At 43.8% G+C, this 21824-nt stretch overlaps 1 protein-coding gene across 1 annotated transcript in view; it reads left to right on the top strand.

Moving 5' to 3' along the window:
* LOC147736688 (arylsulfatase A-like) overlaps positions 1–21824 on the top strand; it is a 90810-nt gene that overhangs the window by 39356 nt on the left and 29630 nt on the right. Inside the window, exons 2-5 of the mRNA XM_086953427.1 lie at positions 59–299; positions 8828–9046; positions 9153–9322; positions 12413–12537. Of these exons, the coding sequence (XP_086809553.1) occupies positions 59–299; positions 8828–9046; positions 9153–9322; positions 12413–12537 (755 nt within the window). The remainder of the gene's footprint in view (positions 1–58; positions 300–8827; positions 9047–9152; positions 9323–12412; positions 12538–21824) is intronic.

Genomic DNA, 21824 nt, shown 5'->3' with positions numbered 1-21824 from the left:
ATCAAGCAAATAATTCACCCACAATTCAGGGCTAATGATGTCTTTCTTTTCCTTGCAGGGCAGCTCTGCTTACTGGCCGCTATCAGACCCGCTCCGGGGTCTATCCGAGTGTGTTTGGCCCGGGATCCATCGGTGGCCTCCCACTCAAGGAGATCACCATCGCTGAACTTCTCAAGACACGTGGGTATGCCACAGCCTTGGTAGGGAAGTGGCACCTTGGCCTCGGTGCCAACGGGACCTTCTTGCCCATCCACCAGGGCTTCGACCAGTTCCTGGGAGTCCCGTACTCCCATGACCAGGTAGGCAGGAAATTCATATCAGAAGGTTCAGGGGGAGGGGGGGAGAGAGGGATGGAGGAATGGACAGAAACACAAGAAACACCTGCATCGCACTTTAGACACCAGGGGCCAGATTTATCAAGATTTGATGCAGCCCAAAGCAGCAAGGCAACTCTTGCTCTGCGTCACATGGAGAGGGCAAGAAGGCGCAGTTTTTACTAACCTATGACACTGGCGCACTGGTAGCTGCCACGCACTAATGCCCACAGTGCTCTGTGCTGACCCCGTTGGCTGGTTTACGTCATGTAATACAGACATGGTTGGGTGATAACAGTGCCCTGTGCTGACCCCATTGGCTGGTTTACTTCATGTAATACAGACATGGTTGGGTGATAACAGTACCCTGTGCTGACCCCATTGGCTGGTTTACGTCATGTAATACAGACATGGTTGGGTGATAACAGTACCCTGTGCTGACCCCATTGGCTGGTTTACTTCACGTAATACAGACATGGTTGGGTGATAACAGTAACCTGTGCTGACCCCATTGGCTGGTTTAGTTCACGTAATACAGACATGGTTGGGTGATAACAGTACCCTGTGCTGACCCCATTGGCTGGTTTACGTCATGTAATACAGACATGGTTGGGTGATAACAGTACCCTGTGCTGACCCCATTGGCTGGTTTACTTCACGTAATACAGACATGGTTGGGTGATAACAGTACCCTGTGCTGACCCCATTGGCTGGTTTACGTCATGTAATACAGACATGGTTGGGTGATAACAGTACTCTGTGCTGACCCCATTGGCTGGTTTACTTCACGTAATACAGACATGGTTGGGTGATAACAGTAACCTGTGCTGACCCCATTGGCTGGTTTACTTCACGTAATACAGACATGGTTGGGTGATAACAGTACCATGTGCTGACCCCATTGGCTGGTTTACGTCATGTAATACAGACATGGTTGGGTGATAACAGTACCCTGTGCTGACCCCATTGGCTGGTTTACTTCACGTAATACAGACATGGTTGGGTGATAACAGTAACCTGTGCTGACCCCATTGGCTGGTTTAGTTCACGTAATACAGACATGGTTGGGTGATAACAGTTCTCTGTGCTGACCCCATTGGCTGGTTTACTTCACGTAATACAGACATGGTTGGGTGATAACAGTTCTCTGTGCTGACCCCATTGGTGGTTTACTTCACGTAATACAGACATGGTTGGGTGATGACAGTTCTCTGTGCAGGCCACATAATAATAATGTTCTGTGCAGTCCCCACTGGCTGTTCTACTTCATGTTCTACAGAGAGGGGATTGGTGATAACAGTACTCTGTGCAGACCCCATTGGTTGGTTTATTTAATGTTCTATAGACAGGTGTTGAGAGATAACAGTGTTCTGTTAAGACCACATTGACTGGTCTGCTTAATGTTCTTTACACAAGGGTTGGGTGAAAACAGTGCTCTGTGCAGACCCCGTTGGATGGTTTACTTCATGTTCCTCAGACAAGAGTTGGGCGATAACATAGCTCTGTGCAGACTCTGTTGGCTGATTTATGTATTGTTCTACAGACAAAGGGTGGGTGAAAACAGTGCTCTGTTCAGACCCCATTTGTTCTACAGACAGGGGTTGGGTAATAAAAGTTAGATGTACAGACCCCATTTGCTGTTTTATGTCATGTTCTAAAGATAGGGGTTGGCCGATAACAGTGTTCTATGAAGACCCCATGGGCTGGATCATTTCATACTCTACCTACAGGGATTGGGTGGTAACAGTGCTCTGGTCAGACCCCATTGGCTTGTTTACTTTTTGTTCTACAGACGGGGCTAGGTGATGACCTTGTTCTGCGTAGACCCAATTTGATGGTTTACGTCATGTTCTAAAGATAAAGGTTGGGTGCTGACAGCGTTCTATGAACACCCCATTGGCTAGTTTATTTTATGCACTACAGACAAGGGTTAGGTGGTACCAAGATTTTGTGCAGACCCCATTGGCTAGTTTAGTTCAAGTCTTACAGATAAGGGTGGGATAATAACAATATTCTGTGCAGACCCCATTGGCTGATTTACTTCCTGTTCTACAGACAGGGGTTGGGTGGTAACAGTGCTCTGTGCAGATACCATTGGCTGGTTTACTTCATGTTCTACAGACAGGGGTTGGCCAGTGCCTAGTCCTAAAAGAATGGATGCCAGTGCCTAAAGCATAACTCAGCTCCCGGCTATTTAATGCCATGCACCAAATACCAATGCGGCATAGACTCAAATCCACCTCATGCCTCTTTCATCTAAAAAATACTCTTACTTTTTAGCTTTGTGACTGTTTTTCCATTACTCTCTTCCTCTGTCCTTCTCCTTTTTGTGTTTTTCCTTCTTTTGCTCTTAGGAAATGTCCGATGTTCCCCAAGAATTTGTGGCGTGCTTCCCCCACTGGCAACCTCTGGCTCAAAATAAGCAGTGGCATTGGGTAATAACAGAGCTGTGTGGGGACCCCATCAGCTGGTGTCTGATCCTTGGAGTTTAATCACTGATCACACACCAGCTCCTTCCCTTTGCAACTGATCATGGGACTGATCCAGTGAACCTCATAGTATGAGTGACCCTCAAGACATGTTGAATGCAGGCCAGTCCATGACATGAGCAGCAGATGCTGACAAGCAGATAACAGTCTCAACATTTCTCTCATTGGAGCAGATGATCTTTTGGCCTGCCCACCTTCAGTTTTTGTTGGCTGAGGTGAAAGGCAGAATTTTTGTTCCCGCTTCCTGCTACGCTCACCCATCCTTCATTAGATCTACAGGTTCTTTGAGGATATCTGTGTCTTATTCAAACGAGCAAATATATTGATCTTTAAACGCGCCCACAGAACCATACTAATGGGGTTTTGAACACCTACTACCATCCTTGTGAGGACCTTCACCAAAATTGACATTAGCGATCAAATACAGTCAAAGGCACATGGTTAAATGGTTATTTTATCAGTAATATACAGAAATATCATATCTGTTTTATATGAAGTGCTGCACATATCCTAGGGGTACATAAAGATGGATAATGCTCATAATGTGTCAGAAAACACTATATATCATGGGTACAGAAAGATCATTTGAACTGCATGTCACCCATTTCTCAGCGCTAAAAATTATAGGCAATACCAATACATAGAGAAATCAACAGATGGTATCCAATCATCTGATCAACTGGAACACAGAGTTTACATAGTTACTTAATTTTGTCAATCTAGCTGTTAGATAACATCTTCCATGGAATGGCACATAATGTTAATGCCTGAATAGGGTTGGTGAGGTGATTGTGATCACTGTATATGTATGGTGTGTGAAGATGTTTCCAGCCTTGATGAAATTACCCGCAGAGGTAGAGTGTGAAGATAATGATACTTAAGTCCCCGCAGAGACAGTGTGTGATTATAGTGATGTTCAAGTCCTCGCAGAGATAGTGTGTGATTATAGTGATGATAAAGTCCTCGCAGAGATAGTGTGTGAATATAGTGATGTTCAAGTCCTCGCAGGGATAGTGTGTGATTATAGTGATGTTCAAGTCCCCGCAGAGATAGTGTGTGATTATAGTGATGTTCAAGTCCTCGCAGAGATATTGTGTGATTATAGTGATGTTCAATTCCTCGCAGGGATAGTGTGTGATTATAGTGATGTTCAAGTCCCCGCAGAGATAGTGTGTGATTATAGTGATGTTCAAGTCCTCGTAGAGATATTGTGTGATTATAGTGATGTTCAAGTCCTCGCAGACATAGTGTGTGAATATAGTGATGTTCAAGTCCGCGCAGAGCGATTGTGTGATTATAGTGATGTTCAAGTCCCCACAGTGATAGTGTGTGATTATAGTGATGTTCAAGTCCTCGCAGAGATAGTGTGTGATTATAGTGATGATAAAGTCCTCGCAGAGATAGTGTGTGATTATAGTGATGTTCAAGTCCTCGCAGGGATAGTGTGCGATTATAGTGATGTTCAAGTCCCCGCAGAGATAGTGTGTGATTATAGTGATGTTCAAGTCCTCGCAGAGATATTGTGTGATTGTAGTGATGTTCAATTCCTCGCAGGGATAGTGTGTGATTATAGTGATGTTCAAGTCCCCGCAGAGATAGTGTGTGATTATAGTGATGTTCAAGTCCGCGCAGAGCGATTGTGTGATTATAGTGATGTTCAAGTCCCCGCATAGATATTGTGTGATTATAGTGATGTTCAAGTCCTCGCAGAGATAGTGTGTGATTATAGTGATGTTCAAGTCGCCGCAGAGATATTGTGTGATTATAGCGATGTTCAAGTCCTCGCAGAGATAGTGTGTGATTATAGTGATGTTAAAGTCCCCGCAGAGATAGTGTGTGATTATAGTGATGTTCAAGTCCTCGCAGAGATAGTGTGTGATTATAGTGATGTTCAAGTCCCCGCAGAGATAGTGTGATTATAGTGCTGTTCAAGTCCCCGCAGAGATAGTGTGTGATTATAGTGATGTTCAAGTCCGCGCAGAGCGATTGTGTGATTATAGTGATGTTCAAGTCCCCGCAGAGATATTGTGTGATTATAGTGATGTTCAAGTCCCCGCAGAGATAGTGTGTGATTATAGTGATGTTCAAGTCCTCGCAGAGATATTGTGTGATTATAGTGATGTTCAATTCCTCGCAGGGATAGTGTGTGATTATAGTGATGTTCAAGTCCCCACAGAGATAGTGTGTGATTATAGTGATGTTCAAGTCCTCGCAGAGATATTGTGTGATTATAGTGATGTTCAATTCCTCGCAGGGATAGTGTGTGATTATAGTGATGTTCAAGTCCCCGCAGAGATAGTGTGTGATTATAGTGATGTTCAAGTCCGCGCAGAGCGATTGTGTGATTATAGTGATGTTCAAGTCCCCGCAGAGATATTGTGTGATTATAGTGATGTTCAAGTCCTCGCAGAGATAGTGTGTGATTATAGTGATGTTAAAGTCCCCGCAGAGATAGTGTGTGATTATAGTGATGTTCAAGTCCTCGCAGAGATAGTGTGTGATTATAGTGATGTTCAAGTCCCCGCAGAGATAGTGTGTGATTATAGTGATGTTTAAGTCCTCGCAGAGATAGTGTGTGATTATAGTGATGTTCAAGTCCCCGCAGAGATAGTGTGTGATTATAGTGATGCTCAAGTCCTTGCAGAGATATTGTGTGATTATAGTGATGTTCAAGTCCTGACAGACATAGTGTGTGAATATAGTGATGTTCAAGTCCTCGTAGAGATAGTGTATGATTATAGTGATGTTCAAGTCCCTGCAGAGATAGTGTGTGATTATAGTGATGTTCAAGTCCTCTCATAAATGGTGATTCATGTGGTTATTTGATGTTCAAGTCCCCACAGATATAAGGACGAAGCAAAGGCATAGTAAATCTGTGAGGCTAAGGATTTTCAAGTCCACAGATTAATTATGTGTGAATATAGGAATGTTCAAGTCCCCATAAAGATAGTGTGTGGTTACAGTTATGCTCAAGTCCCCAGAGAAATAGTGTTCAGTTACAGTGACGTTCAAGTCCCCACATTGTATGTGATTATAGTGATTGTCAAACACCCACAGAGGATAATGTGTGGTTAACTGTGTGGAGAAGTGTGGCTCAATGGTTAGAGCGGCAGACCCTGATGCAGAGGTCTAGCCCGGGACCAGGGTTCAATACCCCGCCTCGGCGGGTCTTGGGCTCAAAATTCCACGGACCTGATCATTCTTGCCTCGGTGCCTATTCCAATCATGGAGTCCCACTCGGCAACTCTGGGCAATAGCTTGCTTAATTTCCACAACGGCCCCCACAACGCTAAGGATGCCTGTCCTCCACCTTGGGGGTGCCCAGGAGTGGACGCCTCACAGGGAAAGCCAGGATGGGTTCCACAGCGGTATTCGTACAAGCGCCTTGAGACCCTTGCGGGTGAGTAGTGGGCTATACAAGTATCAATTTTTACTTGATTTTTCAATTTCCATCAAGAAAGGGTGTGAAGAAATTGAGTTCAAGTCCCACCTCAAATTATGAAAGAACACAATGTTCAAGTGTCCAAACAGAAAGAATGTGAGTCTCAGGTTGTTCAAGACCACACATAAATTACAGGAATGTTCAATTCCCCATAGAGATAGTGTTTGATTATAGTGATAACTCAATATTCAAAGGAAGGAGAAAGGAGCTACTGTAGGTCTACTCACCTCCCCATGTAGATATGTATAATCATGAGTAGATTGGGCCACCACAATTGTTATTCCAGAGTCTCACAGTTGTTGTTCAGGAAGCCCTCAAACACTATTTTCCATCTGCGGCATATATTGTCTCCACTTGGGCAATTGTTGGTGACATCATCATTGGGTTCCACACCTGGGTACTCCCCCTCTCCAGGTGAGTGATGCCTCCAACTGGAGAGAGAGTGTCTGTTGAGTCACATCAGTGGGATTTGTGTATCAGAAACTGAGATTAAAATGATCCACTATGCCCAAAATAATGTTTAATGTAACGTGAGGACAGTAGGGATAAGGTTAAAAACAGTATGTGACACCAGTAGGAAGAAATACTTATCTTTGGCATCAGTCAAGACGGTCAACATGTTTCAGCCAGTAAAGGCCTCTCTGGGTCAATGGAAATACAAGACAGCCCTAGCATCTGCCATCTGATGAGTTAGGATGATTGACTGATCAGCTCACTGTAACTGTTTTAGAGCTACAAATATGTACTGAGCGAGTACACATATGGCACCAGGCATAGATACCCGTATGCAGTACAGAAGAAGGAATGTTGCAGAGCCAAATGTTTAAGCTAGTAAAATCAAAATGGATAATCACAGATCAATGGACCGTCTAATGCTCTTCTTACTCAGGTTAAATGCTTAAAGAGGCCAGATGGCATATCATGTTAAATGGAGCAGTTCATCGCTTCTGAATTAAATTGGGCTGCCTGAGTGCACATGCAATAACTTGATAACTAGAAGTTAGTGCATAGCTGAAGATAGTACAGCTCAGAAACACAGGACTGTGGTTGCAACTCTGTGACCTAAATAAACTAATCTTGAGGTTGTGATATATAAAGATTTGTACCATTCCACTGTACTCTATTGGATAAACAGTAAAAGTAGTGCAGGACCACATTTTTAGAATCACAGGCCAATGAGGTAATTGGCTGTTTTGTTTCCATGGGATTCTAAGCGTTGTAAGGGTAAGGCAGGCTAGTGGTGTCTTGTGTGAGATTTATATTCGATGGACCCCTCCAGTACACATTGCGACACAATGTCAAGCTGCTAATGGCAAGGGTTGTGAAATGCATCTAGCCGGATTGTAGATGTTAAAATACATGCCTCTGCAGTGGTCGTTATCACACATGCCTTTACCACGCAGGGGTCGTAACCTCAGTATGTTTATTTAAGGTAGGTAATTTCATATCAATAAATATATATATATATATATATATATATATATATATATATATATATATATATATATATATATAAATATATGTATATATATATATATATATATATACATACACACACATCATGCATGGTAAAGGCAGGCACGGTAAAGGCACACAAATTTACCAGTGTGATAAAAGCATCATGTTAAAGGCTTTGTTGTAAAGACTGTTTTCATGTAGCCATCATCTATAAAAACATAGTCCATATGCATAATAATTTATGCAAACAAAGAGAAAGCATCAAAGATACTCTGAATTCTTGGTACAAGCATTACAATGTAATGATAAGCATTGATGTCTTTAAGTAATTTGCCAAAAAGGTTAAAAAGAGTTTATATTGTATCACAGCGCAGTGCATCATCATTCTTTAATCGCAGTTAAGAATCAAGCCGGCAATAGTGAAGTATTGAGGTGTTTGAAACTGCCCCAAATTGCTTTTACTAATATTTATAAAATCACTAACAATATTCAGACACAAAAATTCAGAATGGAATACTTCATGTAAATTAAAGTTTTGTTTGAATAAATATGGAAAAGGTTAATTTTCATGAAAAATATTTGGATAAACACAGGATTATGCAGCTTTTCCTTTGAAATGTCTTTCTGCTGCTTGTGTAGTCTTCTGGTAAGCAAAGTGTGTTTAAATGCAGTGTTTTTAAGACTGCAGTACCGCCTCCTGTCTACAGGGGCGCAGCTGAGCAAACATGTAGACACACTTGATGAATCACAGGTCCCCATAAGGCAATTGTTTTAAAGTAGTAAAAAATTACACATATGTTCCTGACGCCATTTTTTATCATTTAAAAGACATTGCCTTGTGGGGACCTGGGTTCACGTCCCACAATGCACTCAAGTCCCCACAGCGGGACTGTGTTATCACACCAAGTCCCCTCAAGGATAGTAACAGAAACTCACATATGCAGTCTGTGAATGCATTTTAGACGTGACTGATTCTGTTATATCAATGGTAAAAAAACGGCCTTCTAGACCATGAAACAGGTCCCAAACAGCCTGAAAACAGCCTACACATTGGCTTCAATCTCAGTCTGTACACGTGTGTAATGGCATCTTCTTGAATCTCATCTCTCTGTGTTCTGTCCAAGGGCCCCTGCCAGAACCTCACGTGCTTCCCACCAGACACCAAATGCTTTGGGACCTGTGGCCAGGGTTCAGTCCTTCTGCCCGTCTTCCAGAACGACAAGGTTATCCAACAGCCGGTGGACTTCCCCACACTGGTGCCGCGCTACAACGCCTTCTCCAAGCAGTTCATCATGGACGCCGTCCAGCAGCGGAAGCCTTTCTTCCTCTACTATGCCTCTCATGTGGGTCTTGTGAAGCATTGATCAATATGGCGGATCGGGTCTTTGGAACTTTTGACTGGTTTAAGGTACACCTGGTAATCTTATGGTTTATCTCTTTCCCATCCAGCACACCCACTACCCGCAGTTTGCCAGCAAGGAGTACACCGGGCAGTCTTTGCGCGGCCCCTTTGGTGATGCCCTGATGGAACTTGATGGCTCTGTGGGTGGATTAGTGGCGACCATCCAGCAACTTGGAGTGGAAAACAACACTCTTGTGTTCTTCACATCTGATAATGGGTGAGTCTGGTGTCTGTGGAACAGCAGGTTACCTTTTGTTCTTCTATTTTAGTGCTGCTCCTGCTTGAACCAGCAAAAACAATAATTGTAATGAGTATCGAGAAACATTATAACATAGAGGAAGATTAGTCCACCCTGGAGATAATTCAGAAATAACTCTAAATACTGAAAATGTGAGAGGAAAGGAGCAATTTTAGGATGTTTTTTAAATGTGTTTATTGACAACATGTATTAGTAAAATGATCAATTTAGATGCTAATGGTATGATGACATTTTGGTTCCATTTAATTGTGTTATATTTGTTTGTGCCATGTTTGTGCACCTTTTGAGGCATCCATCAAACAAACAGCTAAACTAGAAATTTGAAACATTACCAACAGATAAAATTAGAATCTTTATCACAAAAAGTGGTGTGAAGTACAGTGGAAAATAGATATAAAAATATTTTTTGACAAAGGTAAGAGTGCTAATAAAACAGTTGAATAGTGATGGCGTTCTTATGTCTGGTCATTTCTAACCCTGAACTGTACATTACAGATGTTTACAACATGTAGCTACTAACACACAATATCAACATCTTTCAGCCTAAATGGGCTTTTCTTCTGTGTAAGTTCTTCATCAGGACATAAATGTGCACTCCCATAATGTAGATCATAGGTGTTTGATGACAAATATCAGAGACAGAAATCTAAAGGCGAACTAAAAGAACTACATTTTACGACTCCAGTGAATTTCATAGAATTACAATAAAGCACATGGTTAGGTCATATGTAATGAACCAATATTGTGGGTGGTGTAAGAAGGGGGCAGTGAAAGGAAAGAGACACATAGCAGAATACAGAGACAGCTCTGGTCGCAGCTTCGGAAGAGCTTTGATATCTAATGGATAAAGGAGGGGAGGCCGCCCTGATCCTGTTGCATCTGTCGGCGGCTTTCGATACAGTCAGTCTCGACATTTTAACTGACCGACTGACCGAGCTTGGAATGAAAGGCACAGCTGGGATCCTTCTCCTTGGATGAATTCAAGCTGTCCTATGGGGTTCCACAGGGTTCCTCATTTAGCCCTACTCTCTTCAATCTATATGTGACCCCACTGGCCAGGATGATCAAACCTTGAGGTTTCTCAGAAGTATCCTACGCTGATGATACCCAGATTATTGTTTCAATATCTAGCAACCCTTTCGAAACTGCAGAGCGTTTTAACAGTTGTATGTCTCAGGTCAATGGGTGGATGAGGCTCAACTGTTTAAAACTTAACTGTGTAAAAACTGAGGTTCTTTTTTTTGGAAACAATACCTCATACGGACATCAAACTTGTGGCCGATTTACCTAGGCATGCTCCCTTCTTCACTGACAAAGGTGAGGAATCTAGGAGTCTTTTTTGATGATAGATTAACCTTCAAAGAGCAGACTAACGGCTCAATATTGTCAGTGTTCTTTTTCTTAAAAATGATCAGGAAGATCTGCCTGTTTCTTCCTCCAGAAGACAGTAGTCACAGGCCTAGCCCTATCCAAAGTGGATCACGAGAATGCCCTATTTCTTAATATCCAAAAATAAAATCCCTGCAGAGAGTGTAGATGCTGCAAAATGCTGCAGCACGGCAAATTGTGGGTATTCTCGAATACCAATCTGTATCTCAACATCTGGTGACGCTACATAAGCTCCCAATTTGTAAAAGGATTGAATTTAAAGCTTTATGTATAGCCTTTATGACTTTGCATAATATTGGCCTGGACTACCTAACAAAATGCTTTATTTGGTACTCTCCACTCAGATACCTGCGATAAGCTAACGCAAAGCTTCTGGTGCTCCCTAGCACCTCAAGAGCCCGGTGGGGCGGAAGAAGCTTAATTTCCGGAACAGTCAACCTCTGGCACTCTCTTCCCTTCAAATTAAGAGACAGTCCCAATCTTATGTCTTTTAGGAAAGCATGAAAAACGTGACTCTTTAGCAACTAGTTTTCCAGTATGGGAGTAGCATATTGATCTCCTGCGCGAAAGCAGCGCCAAGACACCTCTGGGCATTCAAGCGCTATATAAACCATCAATCAAGTCAAATTGCCAGAAGTACAAGGACATTTTGTGCTCACAATAGAGCATATCTATGGGCGTATCAGTCTCATAGTTTAACAACAAGACAAATACCAGGAGAAATGTCCCACGGTGCCTCGGAATATAATACAACATGAATCATCTGAAACCCCAAGCAAATCTCTCAAGCTGCCCAACTGTGAGTAGGGAGCCGGGCATTTTAAGAAGATTCAGAGACATCATAGATAGTCTTCATACTCCCCCTGAATGTGTTCGGATCTTCCCTATCAGGACCGTCTGTGAATCATCCTTCTTTTTGTTATTGTTATTGTTATTCGGTATTTATAAAGCGCAAACCGTCGCTCCGAAAGGAGCCTCCTTTTTCTTCAAATTGTAACTAAAAAAGCCATTAGATGAGCCTTTGACAAGACCAAAGCCTTGCCATAGGCTGCTCCGACTGCCCCTCGCTTCCTAGGTAGGCAACCCGCGGATCCACCCAGTCCCTTTCATTGCAGATGATTATTTTGTCTCTTGGACAGGGCTTCCTCCCTGATGCATTTCAAGTTGAATACAATTGTAAAAAACAAAACGTTGACCCCAAGTCCTGAAGAACCTCAGGCCATCAAAGGTCTTCCTGCTCTGAGAAATGATCGTTGATAGATTGATCCTCTCTGGATTAAAAAAAAATCACTGTCAATTCCCACCAACTGGGAAATTTCCAGTCTGAAGACTGACCTGGGCTCACAATGGAAAGATCTGTCCTCAGAGCAGTTGATGACAATGATCTACTCTCAAAAGAACATCTTCTGGCAGCGTCCTGAGAATCAGAACAGGACTGCTCCATCCTTCAACATATGCAATTCACTTTTTTTATGTTTGCTTATTTTATTAGCATTTGTGTATGTCTATTGACACCACCTCTATATGCTTTGCCACGGCATTTGGTTGAAAGTTTTTATAAAAAATCTAAATCATAAGCCTATTTGTAATGCCATTGTCTGAGATCTTGCTAGGCTTCCCTCATGTGAACCTTTCCATCTCTTCTGCTTCATGTTACAGACCTGAGACCATGCGCCACTCCCGCGGAGGGAACTCGGGTCTTCTGAAATGTGGGAAAGCCACAACCTATGAAGGCGGCGTCAGAGAGCCCGCCATAGCCTACTGGCCTGGCCAAATCACACAAGGTATGTAAAGTACTAGATAATGCATGAGTCTGCCAACCATGATGCTGTGATAACCTGGATACACGGTTCAGTGGATGCAAGCGGGGCTCGGATGCTGAGCATTTATATGCCACACACCACACATTGGCTCTTGCAACTTGAATGGCGATTCGTTCTATAACCCAGCTGCTCTACACCCAACTTCTCTTGATCTTAAAATGATGAAAGAATGGATGGATCTTGCTGGTGTCTTCACTGTGGCCAGCAGATGGCTCACAGTTCTCCTGACTGATGTCAGGTGGGATCCAGGATGGACTCAGGTTAGTTTACATGATCTGGATAAGTAGGATGTGGCATCCCCTTTGAACTGGGAAACTGGGGATGAGGGAGAAATCCCAATTAAAATGCTGACAGGCACCAACATCTAGCCACCAAGAATCCAGTAAGAGCCCTATTGCATGAGCTAAGAACATCACAGAAATTGCCACTTACTGACAGGTAATAAGAAGGACCATAATCTCGGTTCAGCCCCTTCTATAACATGCTTCTGTTATAATTGAGGTCACTGTGGAGATGCCTGTCTATGCCTTAACCTGACTGTACCATGTCATTTAGAATGTGATTGTCAGTTTGTGCCACTACTGGAACTGTAGTTCATACTGTGTTTAAAAAGCAATCTGTTAAACTACAATATCAAATGAATGCTAACCACGGTGTGGTAATGTGTAATTATTATTTTTCTTTTGTGAATTACTTTTCAGTGGTGTGGACTTTTTGCTTCAGTTTTCTTTGAAGTGTCCTTGAGTGGTTCTTTCAGGTTTTCCATGTAGAATGTTTGTTGTCAAACCAGAAACAGTGAAGGGCCCTTATCTGGAGCATTCCTGGGACAGCTGCGGCTGGAGTTTCTTCCACTTCATCCTAATAAATCTTCTTGATGCTTACCCCTCTACGTTTGGATTCATTAGATTACTCTTTGACTTCCGCACATGGAGAACGCTACCTTGAACATCATAGACAAGGTCCTCCTTACAGCAAATGAAGATGTCACCTGCTTCCAGATATTGCTGAAACTCTCAGCTGACTCAGGCACAGTTGATCATCCCCCCCTCGTGGGCACCCTGGAGTCTTAAATAGGATTCACCAGTAATGGCCTTTTCTGGTTCTCCGACTTTTCCAAACAACGCCAGTTTGTTCACATTTCACAAAAGATCACTAACAACTGTAGAGTCCCTCATTATGTCCCCACTCATCTTAAGACTTGTGCCTTTTTTTTAAATGTTGTAAATCCGTTCAGTAGTTTCAGGGAAAATTCAAAGTAAAATCATATATATATATATATATATATATATATATATATATATATATATATATATATATATATATCTATTGCCGTGCAGGATCCGCGCACCCTACCGATGACGAGCGGTATGCTTATTGGCTGTCAACACTCCAAACCAGGAAGTGTTGGCAGCCATCTTGTGCCTCGTTAGCTGAGAAAAAAAATCGCAAAAATCTGCGTAGGGTGCACGGATTCTGGCGATAAGAAAAAAACAAAGCAAGGTCTCCCACGCTTCATTGGTAATTAGCCCCTGGAGGCTCCAAGTCCCGGAGGCAATGTGATCATGTGAATGGGGGGCCCAGAGGGTCCCGGGGACCGCCACCCCTGGGGCTTTATAACATTATGTGCGGGGGCTCATAGCCCCCCCAGCCCCGGGGACCGCAACCCCGGGACTTAAACATGCATGGGGGGCTCAAAGGCCCCCCAAGCCCCACGGACCCCCACCCTCTGGGGCTTCATTAGAATATATGCAGGGGGCTGAAAGCCCCCCGCAGCCCCGGGGACCGCCACTCCCGGGGCTTTTAAAAAACAAAAACCTGGGGGGGGGGGGTTGGGGTTGAGCCCCCCCACCCACCCTTAGGGACGGCCATCTCCCCGGGGCACAAAGAGTTTAAATGTGGGGGTCCATTATGGACCCCCAAGCCCCAGGAACCACCACCCCCTGGGGCTTTGGAAAGGTTAGGAGGGGGGCCATGCAGCCCCCTCCTGGAGCCTTGTTGTGACCCTGGGGACCACCACCCACCAGGTCTGGCTCCTGCAGTGTTCCGGGGTACCCACCCCCGGGACACTGAGTTTGCATTTTGAAAGAGCGAGCAGGTAAACCTGCACTCTCTTTCAAAATGCAAACCAAATTGTTTTTCCACATGGGGAGCTGCATCTTAGCAGCTCCCCATGTGGAAAAGCAATGCCGGCTCCCACAGGAGGCGGGGAGCTGGCTTGGACCATGGGGGGATTAAATGATTTATATACACTGAAACCTTAGGGACAAGCTAGCGAGAGCTCCCGGTTCAGACCTGGTTTGCACTAGGCCTTCTCAAAGCAGTTTAACTTCAGTTGTGGGCTCAACTGACCCACTGGGTAGCTCCCAAAACATAAAGTTTATTTTCCAACAAAAAGATTAAACATTTGAAAATTTGAAAAAAATAAACAGGTGTGCAGGTTAGACACTTACATTGCAGTTTAACCTCAGCCCCACACTAGACCAGCACCCACATAACGAACGATAATGGCTTCTTTTCAAGAGATAGCAAACTTAACCTTGAACCAAGCGGAAATTAAGGTATATGGCACAGAAGAAGCAGCTTCCATCTACTCTTTAATCGAACAGGTACGCACATTCAGTACATCAAAGGGCACAACAACTCAGATGCTCAAACAACTCGAGTATATCATGCGCAAGGAAGTTAACCAACGTTTACACGCAACAACTCTAATTGAGTACCACAAGGTGAAAAGAATTCCCAGGGGACTACGTATAGCGCTAAAACCCATGCTTTTCAAATTTAACAAGGCTTTCATCATCAAATGGCAAGCTATTTTGAATAAATGTTCACTAGACCTCATACTGCTGATTATTGAGGAACTCTCTCAAATACTTCTTGATTTAAAGGAAGACATTTTCAAATTACAACAAGAACTATCAAAAACTATCCCTGATGCGGATTGGACAAAGATTCTTGAAGACATCAATAATAGACTGGATGTCCATGCTAAGGAGGTTCATGACCGGAAGATTCGCAAATTTCGTAGAGATACGATAGATTATAAATTAGACGAGGTATATACATGGGCGGAGGCCTATGCACACAAAAGATTTTCCAGCAAAACACCCAGGAACACCTCATCAGAAGAAAGTGTGGCATTAGATGAGGATCTGTCATTACAAAGACCACCAGCACCCGCTCCAACGACGTCAGCAACATCACAAGCCTCACAAGCCACAACGTCTGGTATCTCTCAGAATCTACAGCCGTCTTTTTTAGCGGAGGGCCAATCAGCAATCCAACCACCGGACCAGTCTTCAGAATCAAGAATAGACGCACCCGCAGGGGACAAGGTAAAAAAAACCACGGAAACAGGACGACCACAAAGACAAGTCACAAAGAAACCAACTTGATAATTAACATCTCAAGTAGACAATTAACAATGGAAGAGGAGAGAGTTCTGAACAAAGGTACATCTTTCGTACCTACTTATGTATCTAACGGTTTAGAAACTGAAATAGCTCTCTTCAAATTCTTACGCAAATTGAGACTTAATGGTTTTTCTCAACTACCATAACCAACGGAACGGCAAGGATCCAAGAGAAATTCAAACCAAAAAGCAAATTTATGTCCCCAATTTCGCACAAAATTCTGGACAACTTTGAAACCCTAGTCAAAAAAGACCTGGAAACCATCAAATATATAACACCTCAAAAACAGAACCTATCCATTAAAACCAATGACCGAATAGTCTTTGTGATGAAACATTCCACACAGTCACAACGGATCAAACAGATACTAAGGAAACAATGGGAAATCATAGCCAATGAACCTGATTTTGCCAACTTATTCAACACATTCCCAATAATAGCACACACAAGAGAAAAAAAACATGAGAGAAATACTAAAATCTCCAGCAAATCATCCGAAAGACAATCAGAAAGGAATGAGAAAGTGTTACAATTGCGGACAATGCAACAATGTCATCACTGGAAAAGAATTCAAGCATCCCCACAGTGGCAAAGCCATACGACTGAAGCATAGTGGAGATTGTAACACAGTGGGGGTAATCTACGCGATAAGATGCCCTTGTGGATTAACCTACGTGGGAAGAACTTCTAGAAAAATCAAAACTCGAATCATCGAGCATAAAAGCACCATACGGAACAAGTCCACAACATCTAGCCTTGCAACGCACTGGACTACGTCCAGTCATTCCATACCTCAATTGCGATTCACCATCTTAGAAGTGGTAGAAAAACACAAGGGAGTAGACTATAATGTAGCCTTGGCACGTAGAGAGACATTTTGGATAAAAATGCTCGGTACAATGACACCAGGTGGGCTCAATGATCAATGCGAAATGGTATGCTTCCTATAAATCACATGTACAGTAACACATAATATCATGTACCGTTACTAGCAAATACGAGAGTCATTAGCATCTCATATTGTGATTAACTTTTTTGTACAGAATTGACACTATGACCGATTGTGTTCCACACAAGCAACGCTCCATCTACATCTTTTTGTGTAAACACGTACAGTGGAACCATCACACTTTTCTTCTCGCATGCCTTTTATTCTCCATCTTAAATCATTCTCTTCACCATTATGGAAGGCGCGGTATTTTTCACATGCCCCGGTTTCCTAATAATTTTCCGGCACATGTTCTGTAACACTCGCATTTTCTTTATTATTTTTTTATTTTTTTATTTTCTTATTATTTTAGTTTATTAATTTTTTAATTTTTTATTCTTCATTTTATATTCCAAGAAGCAGGACCCTTAATCCAGTTTAAGAAACAGAACTATCGTCTGTTTTCGTTCACATGCCTTAGGTTAACGCATCAGTATTTAAGGAAACATCCGTTAACCGGATGTTTATGCTGGAAGTGCTAGAGGAGTCAGAGGTCAGAGGACGCTAGCGGTAGAAGGTAAGAGCATCGCGCCGCGATGGCGCTCGCTAGGTGAGAATAGATAAAGAAGGAATTAGCGAAGGAATGATGTTTTCCTTCATTTACCTTATATTAGGTTGCCTAGAGAGACGGGTTGAACCACGGGGAGAGAAAAGCCCATGAACACGCGATTTCGCTAAGAATTTATTGTGAACGGCGTTACAGCAGCTAATAACTGAGTCAGGGTAGACATAATGAGCGTAATTACAATTCTTTTAGAAACTTGGAGCCTAGAACAAGAAACTGAATGCGTAAAAATACAATCCTCAGCATAACGAGCGAGGTTCTAGGTAAGACTTTTTGATCCCTTCCCAGCACTTATCATCCTCGTGGATAGCTTAACCCTCTTGTTAAGCATTTTTGATTGTTATCCCCGCAGATTTAGAACTGGACCCTGTAGTATCAGTTCATCAGATTCAGGAACTGATTAGGAGTATAACACAGGTAGCTTTTTCTTTTCACCTAATGAGCATTAAGATTCTTCTTTTACCTCACTTTTTCCGAGAACACCAATCACTCAGGTCACAAGGGTGTCTGCAATAAACATACCACTTGCAATAGCAATACACATGGGCATTTTGTACATCAACTAATCACCTCTTTCTTTTTGGCTTGATTTACGGTTTTACATAGTCACAGCGTGCTTTCACACATGCATGTCAGTATGCACATCACAAGTAGTGTTAATTCTATTTTTTATCTTGTACATGATGGTCTCTTATTAGAAATGGAAAACATATGTTTTTTATTAACTTTGCAGTGCCTGAAAACGGACTGAGGTGCTTGACACTGTGAACAAAATAATAATTGCTACATTTGAAAATTCCCCTGAAGAAGGGTCGAGTAAGACCCGAAATGCATTGGGAAACGTTTAATTTTGTATATTGTATTATTTGGTGAACAACAGGCTTGATTATTGATCTGATTCTATGTTATCATTTTTGTAATTATTGTTTGCAAGTATTTTTTGTAGCATATGCATTGAACTAATGCTTACTAAATAAGCTTTTGAACTTCATGAAAACATGTAGTATGAATTATTGAACAAATATTGATTTAAACCTCATTAAATGATTTATATACACTGAAACCTTAGGGACAAGCTAGCGAGAGCTCCCGGTTCAGACCTGGTTTGCACTAGGCCTTCTCAAAGCAGGGGATTGAGAACGCCCCATGGTGCCCAACAAAAGGCCAGGCCCTGGGGGATGGGGTCCTTGGGGCCATAAGTGGCACAGGAGGGGGGTCACGTGGCCCCCCTCCACAAAATAAAAAAAGTTTAAACATTTTTTTTTAAAAAGGGAGGCCCCGGGGATGGGGTCCTAAGGAGGGGGACAACGCAGCCGCCCTCCAAAAGATTTTAAATAAACATAAAGGCCATGATCCGGGGGATGGGGTCCCAGGGGCCGATTAAGGCCTTGGGAGGGTGGCCACGTGGCCCCCTTCCAAATTATTAAAAAAAAATAAAAAGGGGGTCAAGACCTGGGGGATCTGGTCCCCATGGCCCATAAAATAGGAAAAGAAGGAGCCCCCCGTCTTAAAAAAAAATGAAATAAAAAAACGCCCCCTCACTGCAGCACTATGCAAATGCACCCCCTGGCGCGTTTGCAGATGGTGAACAAATTCCCCTTAAATACAGGGGGTCCCTGGGTGCCAAGTAGCCCACCAGAAACATCCAGTATGCACCAGGGGGCTACATTGCAGAGAGGTGTTCTGAGGCCACGTCCCTTTTTACAACTGCAATGTAGGCCTGTGGCGCTCAATGGAGGTAGCTGGTGGGCTAGTTGCACCACAGGGACCCTCTGGATTCAAGGGAAGTAAATCCCCCAACTTAAAACAAGCCACGGGGCGCGTTTGCACAGTGGTGAATGGAGGGAGCGGGGCCTGAGGTGATATGTGTGCAAACACGCCCTGTGGAACGTTTTAAGTTGAGGAATTATTTTCCCCTTCAATCGTGAGGGTCCCTTGGGGCGAACTAGTCCACCAGGTACCTCCAGTAAGCACCACGAAACTCCATTGCAGAGTGTTGTAAAAAGAGGCGTGGCCTCTGAAAACCTCTCTGCAAAGGAGCTCCCTGGCGCATACTGTCGATACTTGGTGGGCTAGTTGGTCCCTATGGACCCTTAGGATTGAGGAGGAATTAATTCTCCAACTTAAAATGCACCACAGGGTGTGTTTGCAGGTATGTGACCTCATGCCCCGCCCCCTTCCTTCACCATTGTGCAAACGAGCCCCCTGTCCAGTTGTAAGTTGGGGAATTAATTCCTCTTCAATACTTAGGGTCCATGAGGGCCAACTAGCCCACCAGGTACCTCCAGTATGCTCCAGGGAGCTGCGTTGCAGAGAGGTGTTCAGAGGCCACGCCCCTTTTTACACCTCTCTGCAATGCAGCTCTGTGGAGCTTACTGGAGGTACCTAGTGGGCTAGTTTGACCCTAGGGACCCTCAGGATTCAAGGGGACTTAAACTCCCAACTTAAAAAGGACATAGGGCACGTTTACACAGGGGCAAAGGTAGGGGACGGGGCTTGAGGTGACATGTGCAAACATGCCCTGTGGCGTGTTTTAAGTTGGAGAAATAATTCCCCGTCAATCCTGAGAGCCCCTGGGGGCCAACTAGCCCACCAGGTGCTTCCAGTAAGCACCATTGTGGTGAATTGCAGAGAGGTGGTCCAGGCTGTACCCCTTTTTAAACCTCTCTGCAACTGTGCTTACTGGAGGTACCTAGTGGGCTAGTTTGACCCTAGGGACCTTCCACAGTGGGGAAGGGAGGGGTTGGGGCCTGAGGTGACGTCTGCAAACACACCCTGTGGCGTGAGTTGGGGAAATAATTCCCCTTCAATCGTGAGGGCCCCTTGGGGCTAACTAGCCCACCAGGTGCTTACAGTAAGCAGTAAGCACCACTGTGCTGTGTTGCAGAGAAGTGGTCCAAGCCATACCCCTTTATACTCCTCTCTGCAACGCAGCTTTGTTGCACTTAATGGAGGTACCTAGTGGGCTAGTTGGACCCTAGGAACCCTCAAGATTCAAGGAGACTTAATCTCCCAAATATATAATTCCCCTTCAATCCTGAGGGCCCCTGGGGGCCAATTAGCCCACCAGGTGCTTCCAGTAAGCGCCATTGTGCTGAGTTGCAGAGAGGTGGTCCAGGCTGTACCCCTTTTTAAACCTCTCTGCAACTGTCCTTACTGGAGGTATCTAGTGGGCTAGTTTGACCCTAGGGACCTGCCATAGTGGGGAAGGGAGGGGTTGGGGCCTGAGGTGATGTGTGCAAACACACCCTGTGGCATGTTTTAAGTTGGGGAAATAATTCCCCTTCAATCGTGAGGGCCCCTTGGGGCTAACTAGCCCACCAGGTGCTTACAGTAAGCAGTAAGCACCACTGTGCTGTGTTGCAGAAAAGTGGTCCAGGCCATACCCCTTTATACTCCTCTCTGCAACGCAGCTCTGTTGCACTTAATGGAGGTACCTAGTGGGCTAGTTGGACCATAGGAACCCTTCAAGATTCAAGGAGACTTAATCTCCCAAATTAAAACGGTCACAGGTTGCGTTTACATAGTGGTGAAGGGAGGGGAGGGGGCCTGAGGTGACGTGTTCAAACACCCCCTTTGGCATGTTTTAAGTTAGGAAAATAATTCCCCTTCAATCCTGAGGGCCCCTGGGGGCCAATTAGCCCACCAGGTGCTTCCAGTAAGCGCCACTGCGCTGCGTTGTAGAGAGGTGGTCCAGGCCGTGCCCCTTTTTACACCTCTATGCAATGCAGCTCTGTGGCGCTAACTGGAGATACCTGGTGGGACCCAAGGGACACTCAGGATTCAAGGGTACTTTATCCACCAAACTAAAACGGCCACAGGGCATGTTTGCACACATGTCACCTCAGGCCGCCCTCCCTTTTCCAGTGTGCAAATGCGCCCTGTAACGCATTTTAAGAGGTAGTTTTAATCCCCCTGCCTTATTATATACCAGGGGCTTACAGAGGAGGTCATGCTAATGACAGGGGTACCCCCCAACGCATAGTGTTCCCTAGTGTTCCCTAGTGTATGTAGGTGTTTTAACTGTATTCTAAGTGTCTTTTAGCATAGCACTAACTATAGGACTGGTTAGTCAGAGTCAGTTGCCACCAGTACCCATCTGAAAAAGTTGAAGGTACAGGATGATTTTCCAAAAAGGCCTCTTTCTACTCCTCGGTTTGTTCTTTCTGCATGTCTTCCTTCTTCCTGAACTTTTCTTCATCTTTGAGGACTTCTGTTGCTTCTTTCTGCATTTCTTTTTCTTCTTTCTTTACATGTCCTACCTCTGCAGGCATAGTTAGAA

The sequence above is a fragment of the Lissotriton vulgaris genome, chromosome 1_2 (assembly GCF_964263255.1).
Source record: "Lissotriton vulgaris chromosome 1_2, aLisVul1.2, whole genome shotgun sequence".
NCBI classification, from domain to species: domain Eukaryota; kingdom Metazoa; phylum Chordata; class Amphibia; order Caudata; family Salamandridae; genus Lissotriton; species Lissotriton vulgaris.
The sequence above is the reverse complement of the archived record's forward strand: the minus strand, read 5'-3'. Positions and strand labels throughout refer to the sequence as shown.